Source organism: Cyprinodon tularosa, unplaced genomic scaffold (genome assembly GCF_016077235.1).
Source record: "Cyprinodon tularosa strain WSP-4 unplaced genomic scaffold, ASM1607723v1 ctg182, whole genome shotgun sequence".
In the NCBI taxonomy this organism is placed as follows: domain Eukaryota; kingdom Metazoa; phylum Chordata; class Actinopteri; order Cyprinodontiformes; family Cyprinodontidae; genus Cyprinodon; species Cyprinodon tularosa.
Window position 1 is genome coordinate 619259 of NW_024038624.1, and position 15846 is coordinate 635104.

At 37.9% G+C, this 15846-nt stretch overlaps 1 protein-coding gene across 5 annotated transcripts in view; it reads left to right on the forward strand.

Annotated features, from left to right (window-relative positions):
* Positions 1–13829, forward strand: part of adamts10 (ADAM metallopeptidase with thrombospondin type 1 motif, 10) — a 93840-nt gene extending 80011 nt beyond the window's left edge. For 2 of the 5 annotated variants that reach the window (XM_038282398.1, XM_038282399.1), the window contains exons 20-26: positions 169–332; positions 433–559; positions 1123–1252; positions 1361–1583; positions 2809–2985; positions 7909–8098; positions 10321–13829. In XM_038282398.1, coding sequence (XP_038138326.1) covers positions 169–332; positions 433–559; positions 1123–1252; positions 1361–1583; positions 2809–2985; positions 7909–8098; positions 10321–10430 — 1121 coding nt within the window. In that variant the 3' untranslated portion in view covers positions 10431–13829. The remainder of the gene's footprint in view (positions 1–168; positions 333–432; positions 560–1122; positions 1253–1360; positions 1584–2808; positions 2986–7908; positions 8099–10320) is intronic. The other 3 variants (XM_038282402.1, XM_038282401.1, XM_038282403.1) reach the window with 3 other exon arrangements.
* The last annotated feature ends 2017 nt before the right edge of the window (positions 13830–15846 follow it).

The window sequence follows — 15846 nt, forward strand, 5'->3', positions numbered from 1 at the left end:
CTAGGACCCAGCAGGATTGAGCACTGACAATAACCCTGATAATTAAAGGCTATTAGGAGGGTTTGAGATTTTGTTTCTTGCAGAATTATTTCCTGATGCAGAATGACCAAACATAAATGCATTAAATCTCAGAAATATATCTAAATGTGTCTCTACCATGTGTTTCAGTCCTGAAGAGTAAGAATGATCAGTATTTTATCAATGAGAAACTCACCACTGACACGGCTCGAAGGGTCAACGCTGCTGGGACCACTTTCCACTACAGGCGGCCCGCTGACGGACCAGAAACTCTTGAAGCTCTTGGACCAACAAATATGACCCTAATTGTCTTGGTAAGAATAGGATAGAATAAATATAAAGCCGGATTTTCCCCCTGATTGGTCAAAAATGCAGGGAAATAAAATATTGCTGCTTTGCTTTTGGTCTGATTAGTTACGGCTTAGTGAGGACAATCCAGGGATCCACTATCGTTTCAACCCACCAGTCAGCAGGGATCCTATGAGTGGCTTCGCCTGGCAGTACACGTCCTGGTCCCGCTGTTCAGCTTTGTGTGCTGGAGGTAGGAAAGAAACAGAACCACCAAAGAAAAGTGGTGTTTCACTGCCTGGCCTTGGCGCTCACTGCTCTTCAGACCTTCTTAGGCCGAAAGATAAAAGCAAAAACATTCTTTTTACTTTCTGACCCATGTATACAGACCAGTCAAAACATTATGACCACAGAAACTGAGTGTTGTTCTGTTGAGTAAAACTTCAAACAGCGATGAATGAATTGAAATGGATTTTGTTGCCCTTGTTTAGGTAGTTTTTGTTTTCGTTTCACCTACTCTGACCCATTAGCTGAATGTGCATAAAATGGGGTTTAAAAAAAAAGAAGCTTACTTTTTTATCACTGCTGCTCTTTAAAAGTGAAAATGTCTTGAGAGCTGTACTGAATTAAATTTATTTTTGTATACACACAGTATTTTTTGGTTTCTTGTCACTCAAAGCTTTACCTAGAAAGGGGGGAAATATTACTGTGTTTTACTGTGATGTTTGGGTTTGTAATGTAAAAACCCTTAATGTTTCTCAATGCTTTTGAGATGGAATTGTTATTTTACTCCTTTCTTTTCCACCCTGTGATCAGGTGTCCAGATCCAGCAGGTTGTGTGTAAACGGCAGTCGGATCTTTCAGTCGTCTACAATCACTTCTGTGATAAGAAGAGCAAACCCAAAGAGAAGAGGAGATCCTGCAACACTGAGCCGTGCTCTCCAAAGTGAGTGCTGGCGGCTTCCTCACTGCATGAGAGGGAACTAGAAACCTTTGTGCATCTATGCTGTATGTGACTGCTGCATGCGAGGAGGATGTTAAAAACAAACAGCAGGCTTTTCTCTGCTTCCAGCTGGTGGACAGGAGAGTGGTCAGAGTGCAGCCGCAGCTGTAACGGCGGCCTGCGGACTCGGGAGGTGTTGTGTAAAAGGAGGATTTCTGTGATGGAGGAGAAGGTCCTGGATGATTCGGCCTGCAGCTCCCCTCGACCATCGTTTACAGAGCCCTGCAGCAACCACAGCTGCCCTCCAGAGTGGATGGCTTTGGATTGGTCTGAGGTACAAACTGTTTTTTTAATGCACGCTTTACATTTCCCTCTTTGTTGTTACTTGATTAAAGTTCACCACAAGAAAGCACAGCTGTCTGCAGAAGTCAAACCTAAGTAACTTAATGGAAATCATGATAAATATTGAGATAAGACAAACACATGATCTGTCAGAGAATATTACTTTTAGATTCAATCGATTCATGTTTAATGTGAACTTCTTTGGTATTCTTAGGAAATAGTTTATGGAAGTAAAACAGTCTCATTTAAATCTGCCTTTTTTGTACACCTAATTTTAAACGCTGAATTTTCTTAAACATTGAATTCCTTAACCTGAATTTTTATCTGGTGAAAATTTTTATCAGATGCAAAAAATTTGCCTGCAAAGAATTCAGCTGTGTTGACCTTTGGGTGAACTCAAGCCAAAGCAATCTACACTCGATCCAGTCGAGCAGCTTCTAGCCAATAAAATTTGCTCATTTGGTCAGTTTGCTGCTGGCTGCATCTTCCGGATCAAAACAAGAGCCTCGGCAGACAGGGGTGCTGTACTCACTATGATCGGCTTAGTTATTTCACCCAGTCCGATTGGATGAAAAATTCTAATGGCATTCTATTAGTAGCTAAATGACATTTTGTAATCATATCTATTTAACAAGAAAAACTCCTCATTCAGCTTCATTCAGCCTGGAACAAAGCTATGCCCAAGTGTTGTGTCACCTGAGCTCATTTCATTGGCTAGAAGCTGCTCGACTGCATCTAGTGTCGATTGCCTTGGCTTGAGTTCACCAAAAGGTCAAGACATTTGCAGCAGAATTTTTTGCAGGCAAATTTTTACCAGATATAAATTCAGTATAAGGAATTCAATGTGTATAAAAAAAAAATCAGCGTTTAAAATATGGTGTTAAAAAATTCAGTATTTAAAATTTGGTGTACAAAAAAAGGGAGATTACATTTAGACTGTTTTTCTTCCATAATAGTCCTTATTTTATGTAGCTATAATTTCCTTTAGTCATTCTTTCTTAGTTACAATAGATTTTCTTGTGTATGAAGCATCTTATCATGCAGCAGTGGCGCTTGCATAGGAGTAATGATATCAAGTTGTTCTACAAAAGCTCCACAGGATCTTTATTTCTCTTGCATCTGCTGCCCTCTGCTGAGCAGATTAGGATTAGCACCCTCCAAGCTCCCCACCAGGCTGCCTGATGTTTTAAATATAGTTTTCCCCTTTCTGTGTGCAGTGCACACCCAGTTGTGGTCCTGGCTACAGACACCGTGTGGTGTTGTGTAAGAGCGGAGAGAGCGGCGACACGTTGCCAGACTCAAAGTGTCCCAAATATGGCCGACCCACCTCCAGGGTGCGCTGTAACCTGCAGCGCTGCCCTCCACCTCAGTGGGTCACAGGTCCATGGGGGGAGGTAAGACACCAGACATGTCTATTATCCTTTGTGTAATGTGATGATTAGTGCAGTGATGTCACAATGAAAAAGGAAACCTTTTGATCTTAGGCTTTACCGATCAGAACATGATCGAAACTATCAGGGGTGTCATTTATAAAACGTTTATCATCAATTAACATGGATTGAATTTTGCTCCATTGTTGTTGTAGAAAGAGCACATTTTGTAAATGAAAATGGGAAAAAAAAAATGGAATCTAGAAAACAAACTATGAAAAATATTCTTTAACAAAGAGACTTTGAGATGGACTTTACTCTTTTCTCAGACTTAATTTTTTTTTTTATTCATATGCATTTCTTACATTTTATCTTTTCAATTATAAGTTGTTTTTTTTACAAAATTTGGTCAAAATTTTTTTTTATGATTCTCTATTTTCAAATTTTATTTTTTTCAAAATAACTTTTTGCAGGTTGTAATTTTGTTTCCAAATTTTATTTTTTCAAAAAATTATTTTGACACCTTTTGTTTTGAAATTGTAATACTGAAACTGCACACCACCTCGTCATACATGGCATACAACTTGTGAAAACCCAAAACTCCTATCTCACAAAATTAGCATCTCGTGATAAAGGTCTCTAAACGAGCTATGCACCTATTCGTCTGAATCAACAAATGAACTCTAAACACCTGCAATAGATTCCTGAGGCCTTTAAAACTCCCATCCTGGTTCATCACTCAAAACCCAAATCATGGGTAAGACTGCCGACCTGACTGCTGTCCAGAAGGCCATCATTGACACCCTCAAGCAAGAGGGTATGACACAGAAAGATGTTTCTGAACCAGTAGGCTGTTCCCTGAGTGCTGCATCAAGGCACCTCAGTGGGAAGGAAAGAGTGTGGCAGAAAACGCTGCACAACGAGAAGAGGTGACCGGACCCTGAGGAAGATTGTGGAGAAGGGCCGATTCCAGACCTTGGGGGACCTGCAGAAGCAGTGGACTGAGTCTGGAGTAGAAACATCGAGCCACCATGCACAGGCGTGTGCAGGAAATGGGCTTCAGGTGCCGCATTCCCCAGGTCAACCCACTTTAGAACCAGAAACAGCGGCAGAGGAGCCTGACTTGAGCTACAGAGAAGCAGCACTGGACTGTTGCTCAGTTTTGCTTGTTATTTGAAAATCAAGGTGCCAGAGTCTGGAGGAAGACTGGGGAGAAGGAAATGCCAGAATGCCAGAAGTCCGGTGTCAAGTACCCACAGTCAGGGATGGTCTGGGGTGCCATGTCAGCTGCTGGTGTTGGTCCACTGCGTTTTATCAAGGGCAGGGTCAATGCAGCTAGCTATCAGGAGATTTTGGAGCACTTCATGCTTCCATCTGCTGAAAAGCTTTATGGAGATGAGGATTTCATTTTCAGGACGACCTGACACCTGCTCACAATGCCAAAACCACTGGAAAATAGTTTACTGACCATGGTATCACTGTGCTCAATTGGCCTGCCAACTCTCCTGACCTGAACCCCATAGAGAATCTGTGGGATATTGTGAAGAGGAAGTTGAGAGACTCAAGACCCAACACTGTGGATGAGCTAAAGGCTGCTATCTAAGCATCCTGGGCCTCCATAACACCTCAGCAGTGCCACAGGCTGATTGCCTCCATGCCACGCCGCATTGAAGCAGTCATTTCTGCAAAAGGATTCCCTATCAAGTATTGAGTGCATAACTGTACATACTTATATGAAGGTTGACTTTTTTGTATCAAGAAAACTTTTCTTTTATTGGTCGGATGAAATATGCTAATTTTGTGAGATAGGAATTTTGCGTTTTCATGAGCCGTATGCCAAAATCATCCATATTAAGATAATAAAAGACCTGAAATATTTCAGTTAGTGTGCGATGAATCTAAAATATATGAACAAGTTTTATCATTACATTATGTAAAATAATGAACTTTATCACAATATGCTAATATATTGAGAAGGACCTGTATACCCAGCACACAGGTGAAGTAAGCGTGAGGGTTTGCACTCTTTTACACCTAGTTTGATTTTTATCGATCACAACCTTTGTCTGGAAAGTGACTAAAGCAAGTTTAAATCCCTGTTTTGTGAGAATACAAGCTTTATAAATGATACCACAGGTTTTTTGAAAGTTTTAAAAAAGCAACCTACCAATTCCACACTGTCATTATTAAACTAAAATAGGAAAAGCCAAAAATATAAGCTTGCATGTAAAGACTACTTTGCTTCACTTTATCGTTGAGTAGTTTTAGAAGCACATTAGGCAGGAGGAACTTTAACTTCACCTCTGATATCGTTACAGAGGACTGTTGGATCATTTTTCTGTTTAAAACTTGTTTTCTCTGAATTAGGATTTAAGCCAATGATTTCTGAAATAGCTGTCTTAATGTTCCACAGCAAAACTATAAGGTCCAATCTTTCAATAGGCCATAACTATACTAGAATTCTTCTGTTTTCTCATTCGATATGTTTTTAAAACCCTTTATGAGAATCATTGTATGTTGTGTCCTCAACTGGACTTCACCTCAGTTTCTTGAAACACATGACCAAACATGCATACTTGAAATACTTTGTTATATAGATAAATTTATAGATGAGGAATCCATGTCCAGAGGCTGCAGAACCAGACAAAATAATCACACCTCCGTGTGCAAAAGAAACACCTCCACCACCTTGCGGCTAACAGGTGGTGTTTGTGCTTAAAAGCTGGTTTTGGTTTCCTTTCAGACATCTTGAATTCTTGTGGTTAATACATCCAATATATCAGCGTGCCGTCAGTGAACCTACTTCATGCTCCTGATTCAAAGACTGGCAATGAGGTTCCTGAATACACTCCGCTTATCAACCAGTAGGGGATCTTGTTTCGCCCCATTATACCTGAACCCAATAAATGTATGACAAGTGGAATCCTTTGCATATTAAACACTCTGACTAATGTTGCTGTAATTTGCACATTATGCTTCAGAACAAAGATTTTATTGTCTGTTAGAAGCTGGAATTTAAAGAAGCTCTTCACTTCATCTTAACACTGAATGACAGCTTTAATCAACACCTTCTTTATTTTCTAAGAGCTACAATGACAAATATCCTGCAATCATACAGTCCACTGTTTAATTCTTTTGCAAAGTATGTATTTGTTTTGTTTAATTGCTTGAAAAGCATTATTATACAGCTTCATACCTATTTAATAGCCAATTGAAGGCTGTCAATGTGCAAGAAATTAAAAGCCAAATCATTTTATTATAAACAATAAATTTGATAACATTTATGTAATTATTTGGCAACTCACTTGTCAAACCACACACCAAAACACTGCAGATTTTCAATGTTTTCAGATGTTTAGACCTTTTAATGAATTATTTAACAGTATAGACATCTATCTATACAACACTGATCAAGACTGAAGGTTTGTATTGGGCTTGAAGTGAAGAGAAAGGAATCTGTCAAGTACAATTAGAAAAGAATGCAATTTTTAAAACTCAGTCTGAAAAATAAAACAACTTTTGAAAATAACATTTGAAAATACTAAATCTGCAAATTATATTTTTTCGGGGAAAAACATAAAATATCAAACCTGCTTAAAAAAGTGAATCTAAACATATTGACCAAATGATTTAAATAAAATCTGAGAAAAAAGCAAAACTACCCTCATTTCCTCCTTTTTTCTATTTTTTATTAAAACTTTTTTCCAAGGTCATTATAATTTCTTCAAACGTCTATGGAGATTACATGTTTTTTTTTCTTGCACCAATAACAGAACAATATTCACTCCATAAGGATCAAACTAAAGACTTCATAACTAATTATTTTGATGTTCTTTCTATTTATTTGGGGTAATTTGAACCAAATAGCTTGAAGAGTTTAAAATTGCATTGCTTTAATTATCTTTTCTAAGGAAACCATTGTAGGTCAGTGAAAGAAAGAAAGAAAAATAGCTTTCTAGGAAAAGTCTGAAATAACAGGAACTCTGCTCAGGGCCAAAAGCCAATCAGAGTGCATCAATACTGCACTGTTGCTTTAAGAGAACATAATGAAAAAGAGGAAGTGTATGTTAGCTTTTAGGGGGGAAAAAATTTAAATAAATAATCCTTAAGTGGATTAGACAGACTCTAAAACACGCTATTTGCTGGCAGAACTCCTCAAATATGCCCCAAAAACTGAAAAAGAAAACCTTTGTATTTAATACAAACCAAAAACACACAAAAAATTTACTGCAACTTGTCACTAAGATACAGAAGACAGATTATTTTTAATGTGGACAACATTATGCTTTTTAGGTTCTCTTTTAGCATACGTCAGCGTATAAACTAAAGACGTGTAGCAAGCATTAAAATACATATTTTCTTTTTTGAAAGCAATAAAATGATTAGTTTACATTTTCATGCAATATATTATTGTGGTAAGCTAAAAAATGTTTCATTTTTTTAATGTCTAACCATGATAGTGCCATTTAGATTGAAATCTTTTTTTTTTCAAGAGGCAGCAACAAATAAAACTCTAGTTGCATAGTTAAAAGAAAAGCAACAAAGGATGAAAAACAGGAACATGTTTTTGAATCAGCCTCAAGAACTTTTAGTGTCTTTAGAGCGAAAGGACAGAAAAAAGCAGCATATGAGTCGACATTTCTCAGTGTGATTGCAGTACAGATAAAAGCCAGAAGCAGTCAAAATAATGTCTTATAAATAAAAGTTAACCAAAAAAAGAGCTGTAGAATATTCTCTCTGATTGCTCAATTAAATGCCAAAAATAGTGAATAGAGTATTCCACCTCAATGATAGTTCACTGCAGTATTTATGTTCTTAGAAACAAGCCTTTATCTCTTAAATTGACTCCTAGGAAAGGTTTAGAAATAAGTCCAGCTCCTAAAATGTTTTGTTGTGCCTCAGATCTGGGAGTGATGTTTGTGTATTAAAGGGGTTCTTGTGGTTCAGTGCTCTGCCAGGTGCGGTCTGGGACAGGAGATGCGTTCGGTGCAGTGTCTCACCCACACTGGCCAGCCATCCAACGAGTGTCTGGAGCACCAGCGGCCCGCAGCTATGCAGCAGTGCAAGAGCAAATGTGACCCCAGTCTGCCCATTAATACAGAGAATCCAGAAGGTCAGAGGACAAATTTCACTGCTGGTAATCTTCTATATCTTTCAGTTTCACCTTTTTAAACTGACAGGAACTTCAGTCACTTAAAGGGGAACACCGTTTTTTATGACGTCATACACACTCCGCTTTGTTTTAAAAAAATATAAATATAAAAAATATAGCCGTGGATGTCTGGGGGACAGTGATTCGCCTACATGTTATGAATGCTGGCGTACCATAAAGAATAAATTATGAACAGTTCAGTTTGTGCCTTCAAGTCATTACTTGGATATAACCTAACGGAATATCTTCAGAACGGCTCCAAATGACACAAGACTCATATGGGTGAGTAGAACATGATGTAATAACGTAAAATCAAGGGCCCAATGTAAAAAAAAAAAACGTTGTTCCCCTTTAAGTAGACAGCTGTTTAATGGTTCTGCTTTTCGTGTGCTAACGCAGAGCGACGCAAGCCGACATTTTTACCACAGGAAATATATTTTCATCTTTTTTCATTTATCACACACTAAGTCTAAGGTTGGTATTCCTATTGTTCCAAATGATCCATAGAATTTTATAGTTAGGGTTTCCTTAAGTTTGGCTGCATGATTGTGTGTTAATGGTGTGAAGGGGACTGAGTACACAAGCTTGAGGGATCCCAGTACTCAAAATGTTTTTTTTTTATTGCAATGCAGCAGGTGATAATAGTTACCTGATCTTATTAAGAAATGAAAAATATTATTAGTCTGACTAAATAATTGATTAGTCTTCAATCTTTCGATCATTTTTAAGGGTGCACTACTTTCCTTAATGCTGAAGCCATCTTGTTCTACCTGTAGTGAGGGAGTAATCTTGGCTCATTCAGGGGTTATAGCAATAATTTCAACTCACACAGACAGGAAAGGGGTCTGTCCAAATATTGCAGATTAAGGCTCATGCAGTTGTGCCTGAAACACATACCCTTCCATTAAAAAGAATAAAATAAAAATTTAGCATCCACTGTATAAAGCTGGATTATTTATTGATTGATTGACCTTATTGATCTCACAGTGGAGAAATGTACATGTTACATCATCTCAAATAGTCAAAGGAGAAGAGGAGCGTACCAAAGGAAGAAAAATGTGCATGGGATATATACAGTATATACAGTGCATCCACATACGACAGCTTTTTATATATATATATAGTTGCTGAAATCAGGGTTTTTTCTGTAATGTTCATTTGAAATTCTACACGTGTTGAAAGGTATGTTGGTTGTTGGTGTTCATTAGAAAGCTACTTTAAATTGTGTCTGGGACATTTTTTTTGTTTTAGAGTTATTTTTTTAAGCAAAAATTTTAAATTGATAATTTATTTAACTAAATTATAATTTAGGACATTTTTATTTATTAATACTCTTTCTCAGTTACTAGTGTGAATTTATCATTTTCTTTAATGGGAGGGTATGAAGACTTTCAAGCACAGCTGTAGCTACTGTTCCTTCACTTCTCACAGTTGTGAACAAAAAGAAGACGATCCAGAGTAGAAAAGGAGCCACAAACTTCTGTGCGGAATCTGGACATCCTTCAGCCTTACAGACGTCATTATCTGACGAAAACCACGATAGGTGATGCTTGTCAATCTGGGACCACAGCCTTCTGAAAAATAAAGTCAAACAAATTAATGTCTCAATTACAAAAATCAGAAGATATGAACATGTTGGACTGTGTAGGAACATTTGGACATCCCTATGCTAAATGAACTGATGATAGGAAGCATCCTGCCTGGCTGTGTTTCCTGACGGCTGTGTTGCTGGTTGACAGTTGCCCTTTTTTATCTCTACTTTTTTTTGTCTCTCTGCTTCTGTCTCCTTGAACCCGAGTCGGCCTCAGCAGATGGACTCTCACACTGAGCCTGGTATTGATGGAGGTTTCTTCCTGTTAAAAGGGAGTTTTTCCTCCCTAATGTCGCTGCAAGCATGCTTAATGTGAGGGATTGGCTTCGACTCAATGAGTTGATGCAATCAACTGGTTTTCCTTAGATAAAAAAACTTTGAATAAATTTCCTTGCTTGAGTTGTCTCTGTAAAGTACCTTGAGATGATGTGTTGTGAATTGGCGCTATAGAAATAAACTGAAATCAATAGAATATTTATAAAACTGATATTTTGCTCTGCTAACTAAAAAAAAAATCAGTAATGGATCAACTAATGTAGAACTTATGTTAAAATGATTTCACCAACATGGCCCCAAACATTATCAAAGCTGTGCTTCTCCTTCTTTGTCTCTGCAGAATGTAAAGACGTGAGCACTGTGGCATACTGCCCCCTGGTGCTCAGGTTCAAGTTCTGCAACCGGCCGTATTTCAGACAGATGTGCTGTAAGACCTGTCAGGGACACTGACGCTGCTGCGGCTGTTGGAGGTCAAACAGTAAGACTGAACCTTTTCCACTGAGCCTCGCTGCAGTAGTTGTCGCCGTGTCTCTGTCACTTCAAGCTTGGATATGTTTTTTTAAGCTGGCAAACGGACACGCTGAAGTTACAAAGAGGAGGTTTTTGTTCTCCTCACTGATAACCTGGATCTGAAACCTCTGGACTAAACATCTTCCACTGGAGGAGAGGGTGGATTCTATGTCCCCTAGAGAGGAAGGAGGCAGGAGCTGTCCTCCATCATCTGTCAGGACGAGCCCTCTCTCTCTCTATTTCTTTATCTCTCTTTATCTGTTTTCTCCAAACTTTCTCGTAAAATTTTGGTGCTATGTGTTCTACTCTGGCTACAGGACTGACTGCAGTATTTTTAAGATTCATTAGATTTTCACGAGGAGCCTAAATGTGTAGTCTGTTCTGTTTTTTAAACTTCCACTTTTTTAATTATTATGCTCAGAAAAAGAATAGCTCCTATGATTTTCTTTTCTCTTAATTGACTTTTATATTATTAATTTTCTTTTTTTTTTTTTTTACATATTAGTCTAACCTCCAAGTCCTCACAGGTATTAAGTAGAATGAGCAGAGTCAAGTTGCACAAAGAGTCTCAGCACTCACAGGACTTGTGTGCGTTTTGTTTCTTGAACCGTTATTTGACTTGATGTGGAAGTTGTGGGAAATGCCGCAGTCTTGCCGTCTTGGATAGTTTCCCTACAGATTATCACCTCTGCAAGTCTTATATAGCTATATGCTGTAGGGTTTGACAGAAAAGGTTTCCGTACGATAGGATGTTGGGTTGTGTTTTGGCTGCAGACTTTGGCAGCTTCAGAAAGAGGTTCCTCTCAGTCATTATCAGATTTCACTCATTGCAACCTGGTTGTTAAGTTTTTTTGACTTTTTTTCCCCCACATACAGTATGCATAAAGGTGCAAATATTAAGTGGAAACACAGAGCACAGTGAGCCGGTGTTAGACAGCTCTGCCAGCAGGGAATAAAATCGACCTCAGATATCTAGCAGAAGTGCTAATCTAATATAAGGCATAATTTATCCGCCCTGTTTAGGCGTTACCATATATACAATTATCCCTAAAATGATCCAACATCATCCAAAAAATAATTCAACCTTTTTGGCATTTATTTAATTGTTTTATGTCCTACCATGCTAACATGAAACTTTGCTAAAGTAACTATATATGATTAAGTAAATCCCAAAAAATGGTTTCATTATTTTTTTCAGTTTTCAAATATGAATTAGTAAGTTCAAACTTTGCATAAAGTACAAATGAAAAATTTCTGAGTGTAAATTTACAAATTTGGCTCAACGACCTCTAACGAGGCTGTTACACTCTTTACTGGATGGCCGAAGAAGAATAGAAGAAAGGCATAAAACAAAAAGCAGCGGTTGTACGTTTGATCTCTGCCCCTCCGAGTAGAGGAACCTCTCCTCCAGAAAGGAGCCAGCTGAGGTGGATTGGACATCATGCCCCCTGGCTCCTCCCTCCGGAGCTGTTCAAGGCACGTCTGCTAAGAGTGCTGCCCCCACGAGCTGCTCGGGGATAAGCAGAGGAGGACAGCTTAGATTCACATATTTAGACACCTACATTTACATTTTATAGACTGTTATCTTCCACCATAAGGCCCCTCTCCTGCAGTTTGATAATCTGGGTTTTCTGTCCATGCCGGCTGCAGTGCAGCGAGATGAAAGCAAGCATGTAGATTTCTAAAATCAGCTCACAGTCCTCTGTAGTGAAATATAATATATGACTAATATATGGGATTTAGAGTCAATAAGTTCAAACTAAAATCAGAGCAAAAAACTAACAACAACAATGCTTAAAGGTATAGTGGAGAATGTTTGTGAATTTTTGAAACGACCGCTCTCTCCATTTAAAAAAAAATCCACATGCACAACCATGTACTTGCTCCTGAGAGGTAACGCCTATTGAAAGCCTGCGAGAGCGTGCACGAGCCCATTTCTCCTCGTGCACGCTCTTATTAAAAGTTGGTTTTTGCAGTGCTCATACAAGCTTACTTTCTAACAGAAGATTTGCAATTTTTCCGCTATGTCTGACTCACCACCGGTAAGTAAAAATGGGAAAGAGCACGTAGGCTGGCCTTAAAACATTATTTTAAACATATCACAAGAATGATTGATTATTAGGAGGACCACTTATTTTGATGATCCACCCGGAAAAAGAACATCCTCCACTATACCTTTAAGAGAATAATATACAATAAAATTAAATAATGCGTGATTGGAGCTTTTTTACATTATTGTATCTCCTTTTAATGATAAAGATCTAATAATGATTGAAGTCAAGAGCACTGAGAGGTAAAGTGGGTAGAAATTGTTGAAAAATTTAGAGATAAAAATGCAAAAAGGAAAACCGACCTGAAAGGTTCATTCAGTTCTTATAAATTTACAATGTCCCTACAATCTATTAAACCAGTATTAGATAGTAGAATAACGGCGCTGCACAGAACACAACCCTGAATCTCCTCAGAGATTAATTATTCACTTTCTTTGTTAACTTTGTTATGAGACAGACACACTGCCATGAAAAAACATGCTGACCTCAGAACCACGAGCTAAAACTCCTCTGCAGATTTTCATGCTGACACCTGTTGCATTAATGCCACCCTACATGTTCCATTTTTGGTACGACTTCAGCGGATTCAGGTCTCTGCTTCACAGAGCGGAATTTAATGACGCATCATCTGCATTTCCACCGTTTCTCCATCTAGTAGAGAATAATTGTAGAAATGCTGCCTAAGAGGCTTTTAGGGATCGCTCATTGGGCCTGATGGCATCACTGTGCTCTGTAATCTGCTGTGGTTCAGTCAACACTTATAGCAGCTATGAGCAACACTCAGTTTCATAACGAAGAGAGGAAGCATCTGTCATTGTGGGGGTTGGCTGCAATGTTATTCCTGTTACTTTAGTTGGTGCTTTGTTTTTTTTAATGGTGCTATTTGTTCACTGTTGTTTGTTCCTCATGTATCATTTAAGCAACTGTTAAAAACGTTTTATTTAAAAATCAGTTTGAGCCTTTTCGTTAATGTTACAGATCTGCAAAGTTAAAGGTGTAGTGATGAAATGTATAAGTGCAGCTGTTTATAAAGGTTCATCCACTAGAGGTCTTCTCTGATTCATGTGCTCATTCTTTGAAAAAGGTAAATTATTTTATGGTCTCCTGTTTCCTGTTGATAATTAGTGCTTGTTTAACAGAATAACCTGATTGGATCGGCGAAGCGGTTTATCTTCGCAGCGTGATGCATACTTTTATACATATTCAGCAACTTTCAAAAGTATTGCAACCCCCTGAATTCTGGGGTTTTATCGTTTTTTTTGCAAATAAAGTGTTGTTTGCATTTGTATTCAGCAACTTTTGTTAAACCGCTTTAAAAGGCAGCAGTTTTGAAAATCTACTGCAAAGACTTTGATCCAATATTTGCTATTCTGCTGATCAAAACAATATTTCTTGAAAAAATCTCAAATTAAAGGCTGCATCTTTCATAAGGGTTGAAACTTGTAGTTATATATGTATATCTACAGCACAGACCAACGGTTTGGACACACCTTCTTATTCAAAGAGTTTTCTTTATTTTCATGACTAAGGAAATTAAAAATTCACACTGAAGGCATCAAAAATATGAATTAACTGGTGTGGAATTAAATACTGAACAACATATATATATATATATATATATATATATATATATATATATATATATATATATATATATATATATATATATATATATATATATATATATATATATGGATGGATGGATGGATAGATTTACTATTATTTGGTTAGGTAATATACATCGGGTGAAGTAAGTATTGAACCCGCCACCATTTTTCTGAGTAAATATATTTCTAGAAGTGCTATTGACATAACATTTTCACCAGATGTCGGTACAACCAATGCAATCCACACTTACCAAGAAATCAAACTGTAGATGTCCAGAAATTAAATTATGTGTAATAAAGTGAAATGGCACTGGGAAACATATTGAACACACTTACTGAATTTTTTTTTAATACTTTGTACAAAAGCCTTTGTTGGCAATGACAGTTTCAAGACACCCTCTGTATAGAAGAATGAGTCGCATGCATTGTTCAGGTGTGATTTTGGCCCATTCTTCCTCACAGTCTTCAAATCTTCTATGAACTCTGATCTTTAGTTCTTTCCTTAGATTTTCTACTGGATTCAAGTCAGGTGATTGGCTGGGCCATTCTAACAGCTTTATTTTTTTTCTCTGAAACCAGTCGAGAGTTTCCTTGGCTCTGTGCTTGGGGTCATTGTCCTGCTGAAATATCCGTCCACTCTCTGTACATTTTTCTATTCAACCTTTCTTCAATTATTTGAAGTTTGCCAGTACAGAATGCTGAAAAACAGCCCACACCATGATGTTCCCACCTCACACTTCACTGTTGGTATGGTGTTTTTGGGGTGATGTGCAGTGCCATTTGACCTCCAAATATGATGAGTATTATGTGATCCTATTAGTGCAATTTTGGTGTCATCTTAGCAGACTATATTCTCCCAGTCTTTCACAAGCTTGTCTAAATGTTGTGCAGCAAACCTTCAACTTTTTCAACCTGCTTTTTCTTCAGCAATGGAGTCTTGCATTGTGAGGTGTTCATACAGGCCATAGTGGTTCTTATTGTTTTCTTTGAAACAATTTTCCCTGCTAATTCCAGAAATTTCTGAAGCTCTCCACAAGTGGTCTTTGGCTCTTGGACAACTCTTCCGATAATTCTTTTCACTCCTCTGTCAGAAATCTTGCGAGGAGCACCTGTGCATGGTCGGTTTGGGGTGAAATTATGTTCTTTCCACTTCTGGATGATGGCCCCGAAAATGCTCACTGGAAAATTCAGAACTTTAGAAATCCTTCTGTAACCGATGCCATGATTAAGGTTGGGGAGGTCTTGAGAAAGCAGTTTATTTTTACCCATCCTGAAATGTTTCTCATGTGATACCAGAGCCACCTTTTTATAGGCCATCATTTGGGACTTAACCAGCTGATATTAATTTGCCCTGACCAGGGGCAGGATTGCTTTCTAATTACTGAGAGATTTGGGCTGATTTGTTTTTTCATGCCTTTTTTCACCTCCCTTCACAGATGCAATACTTTTCCCCTGTGCCATTTCACATTGTTACAATACCGGTAACTTAATTTCTGGACATCTATGGTTTGATTTCTTTTTATGTGTGGATTGCATGGATTGTTACCCAGATCTGGTTAACATATCATCTCAATAGCAACTTTAGAAATATATTTACTGAGAAAATGGTGGTGTGTTAAATACTCACTTCACCTGCTATATATACAGTAACTTATACATTGCATTTATATTTAAAAGGAATGGAAGTGATGTCTTGTG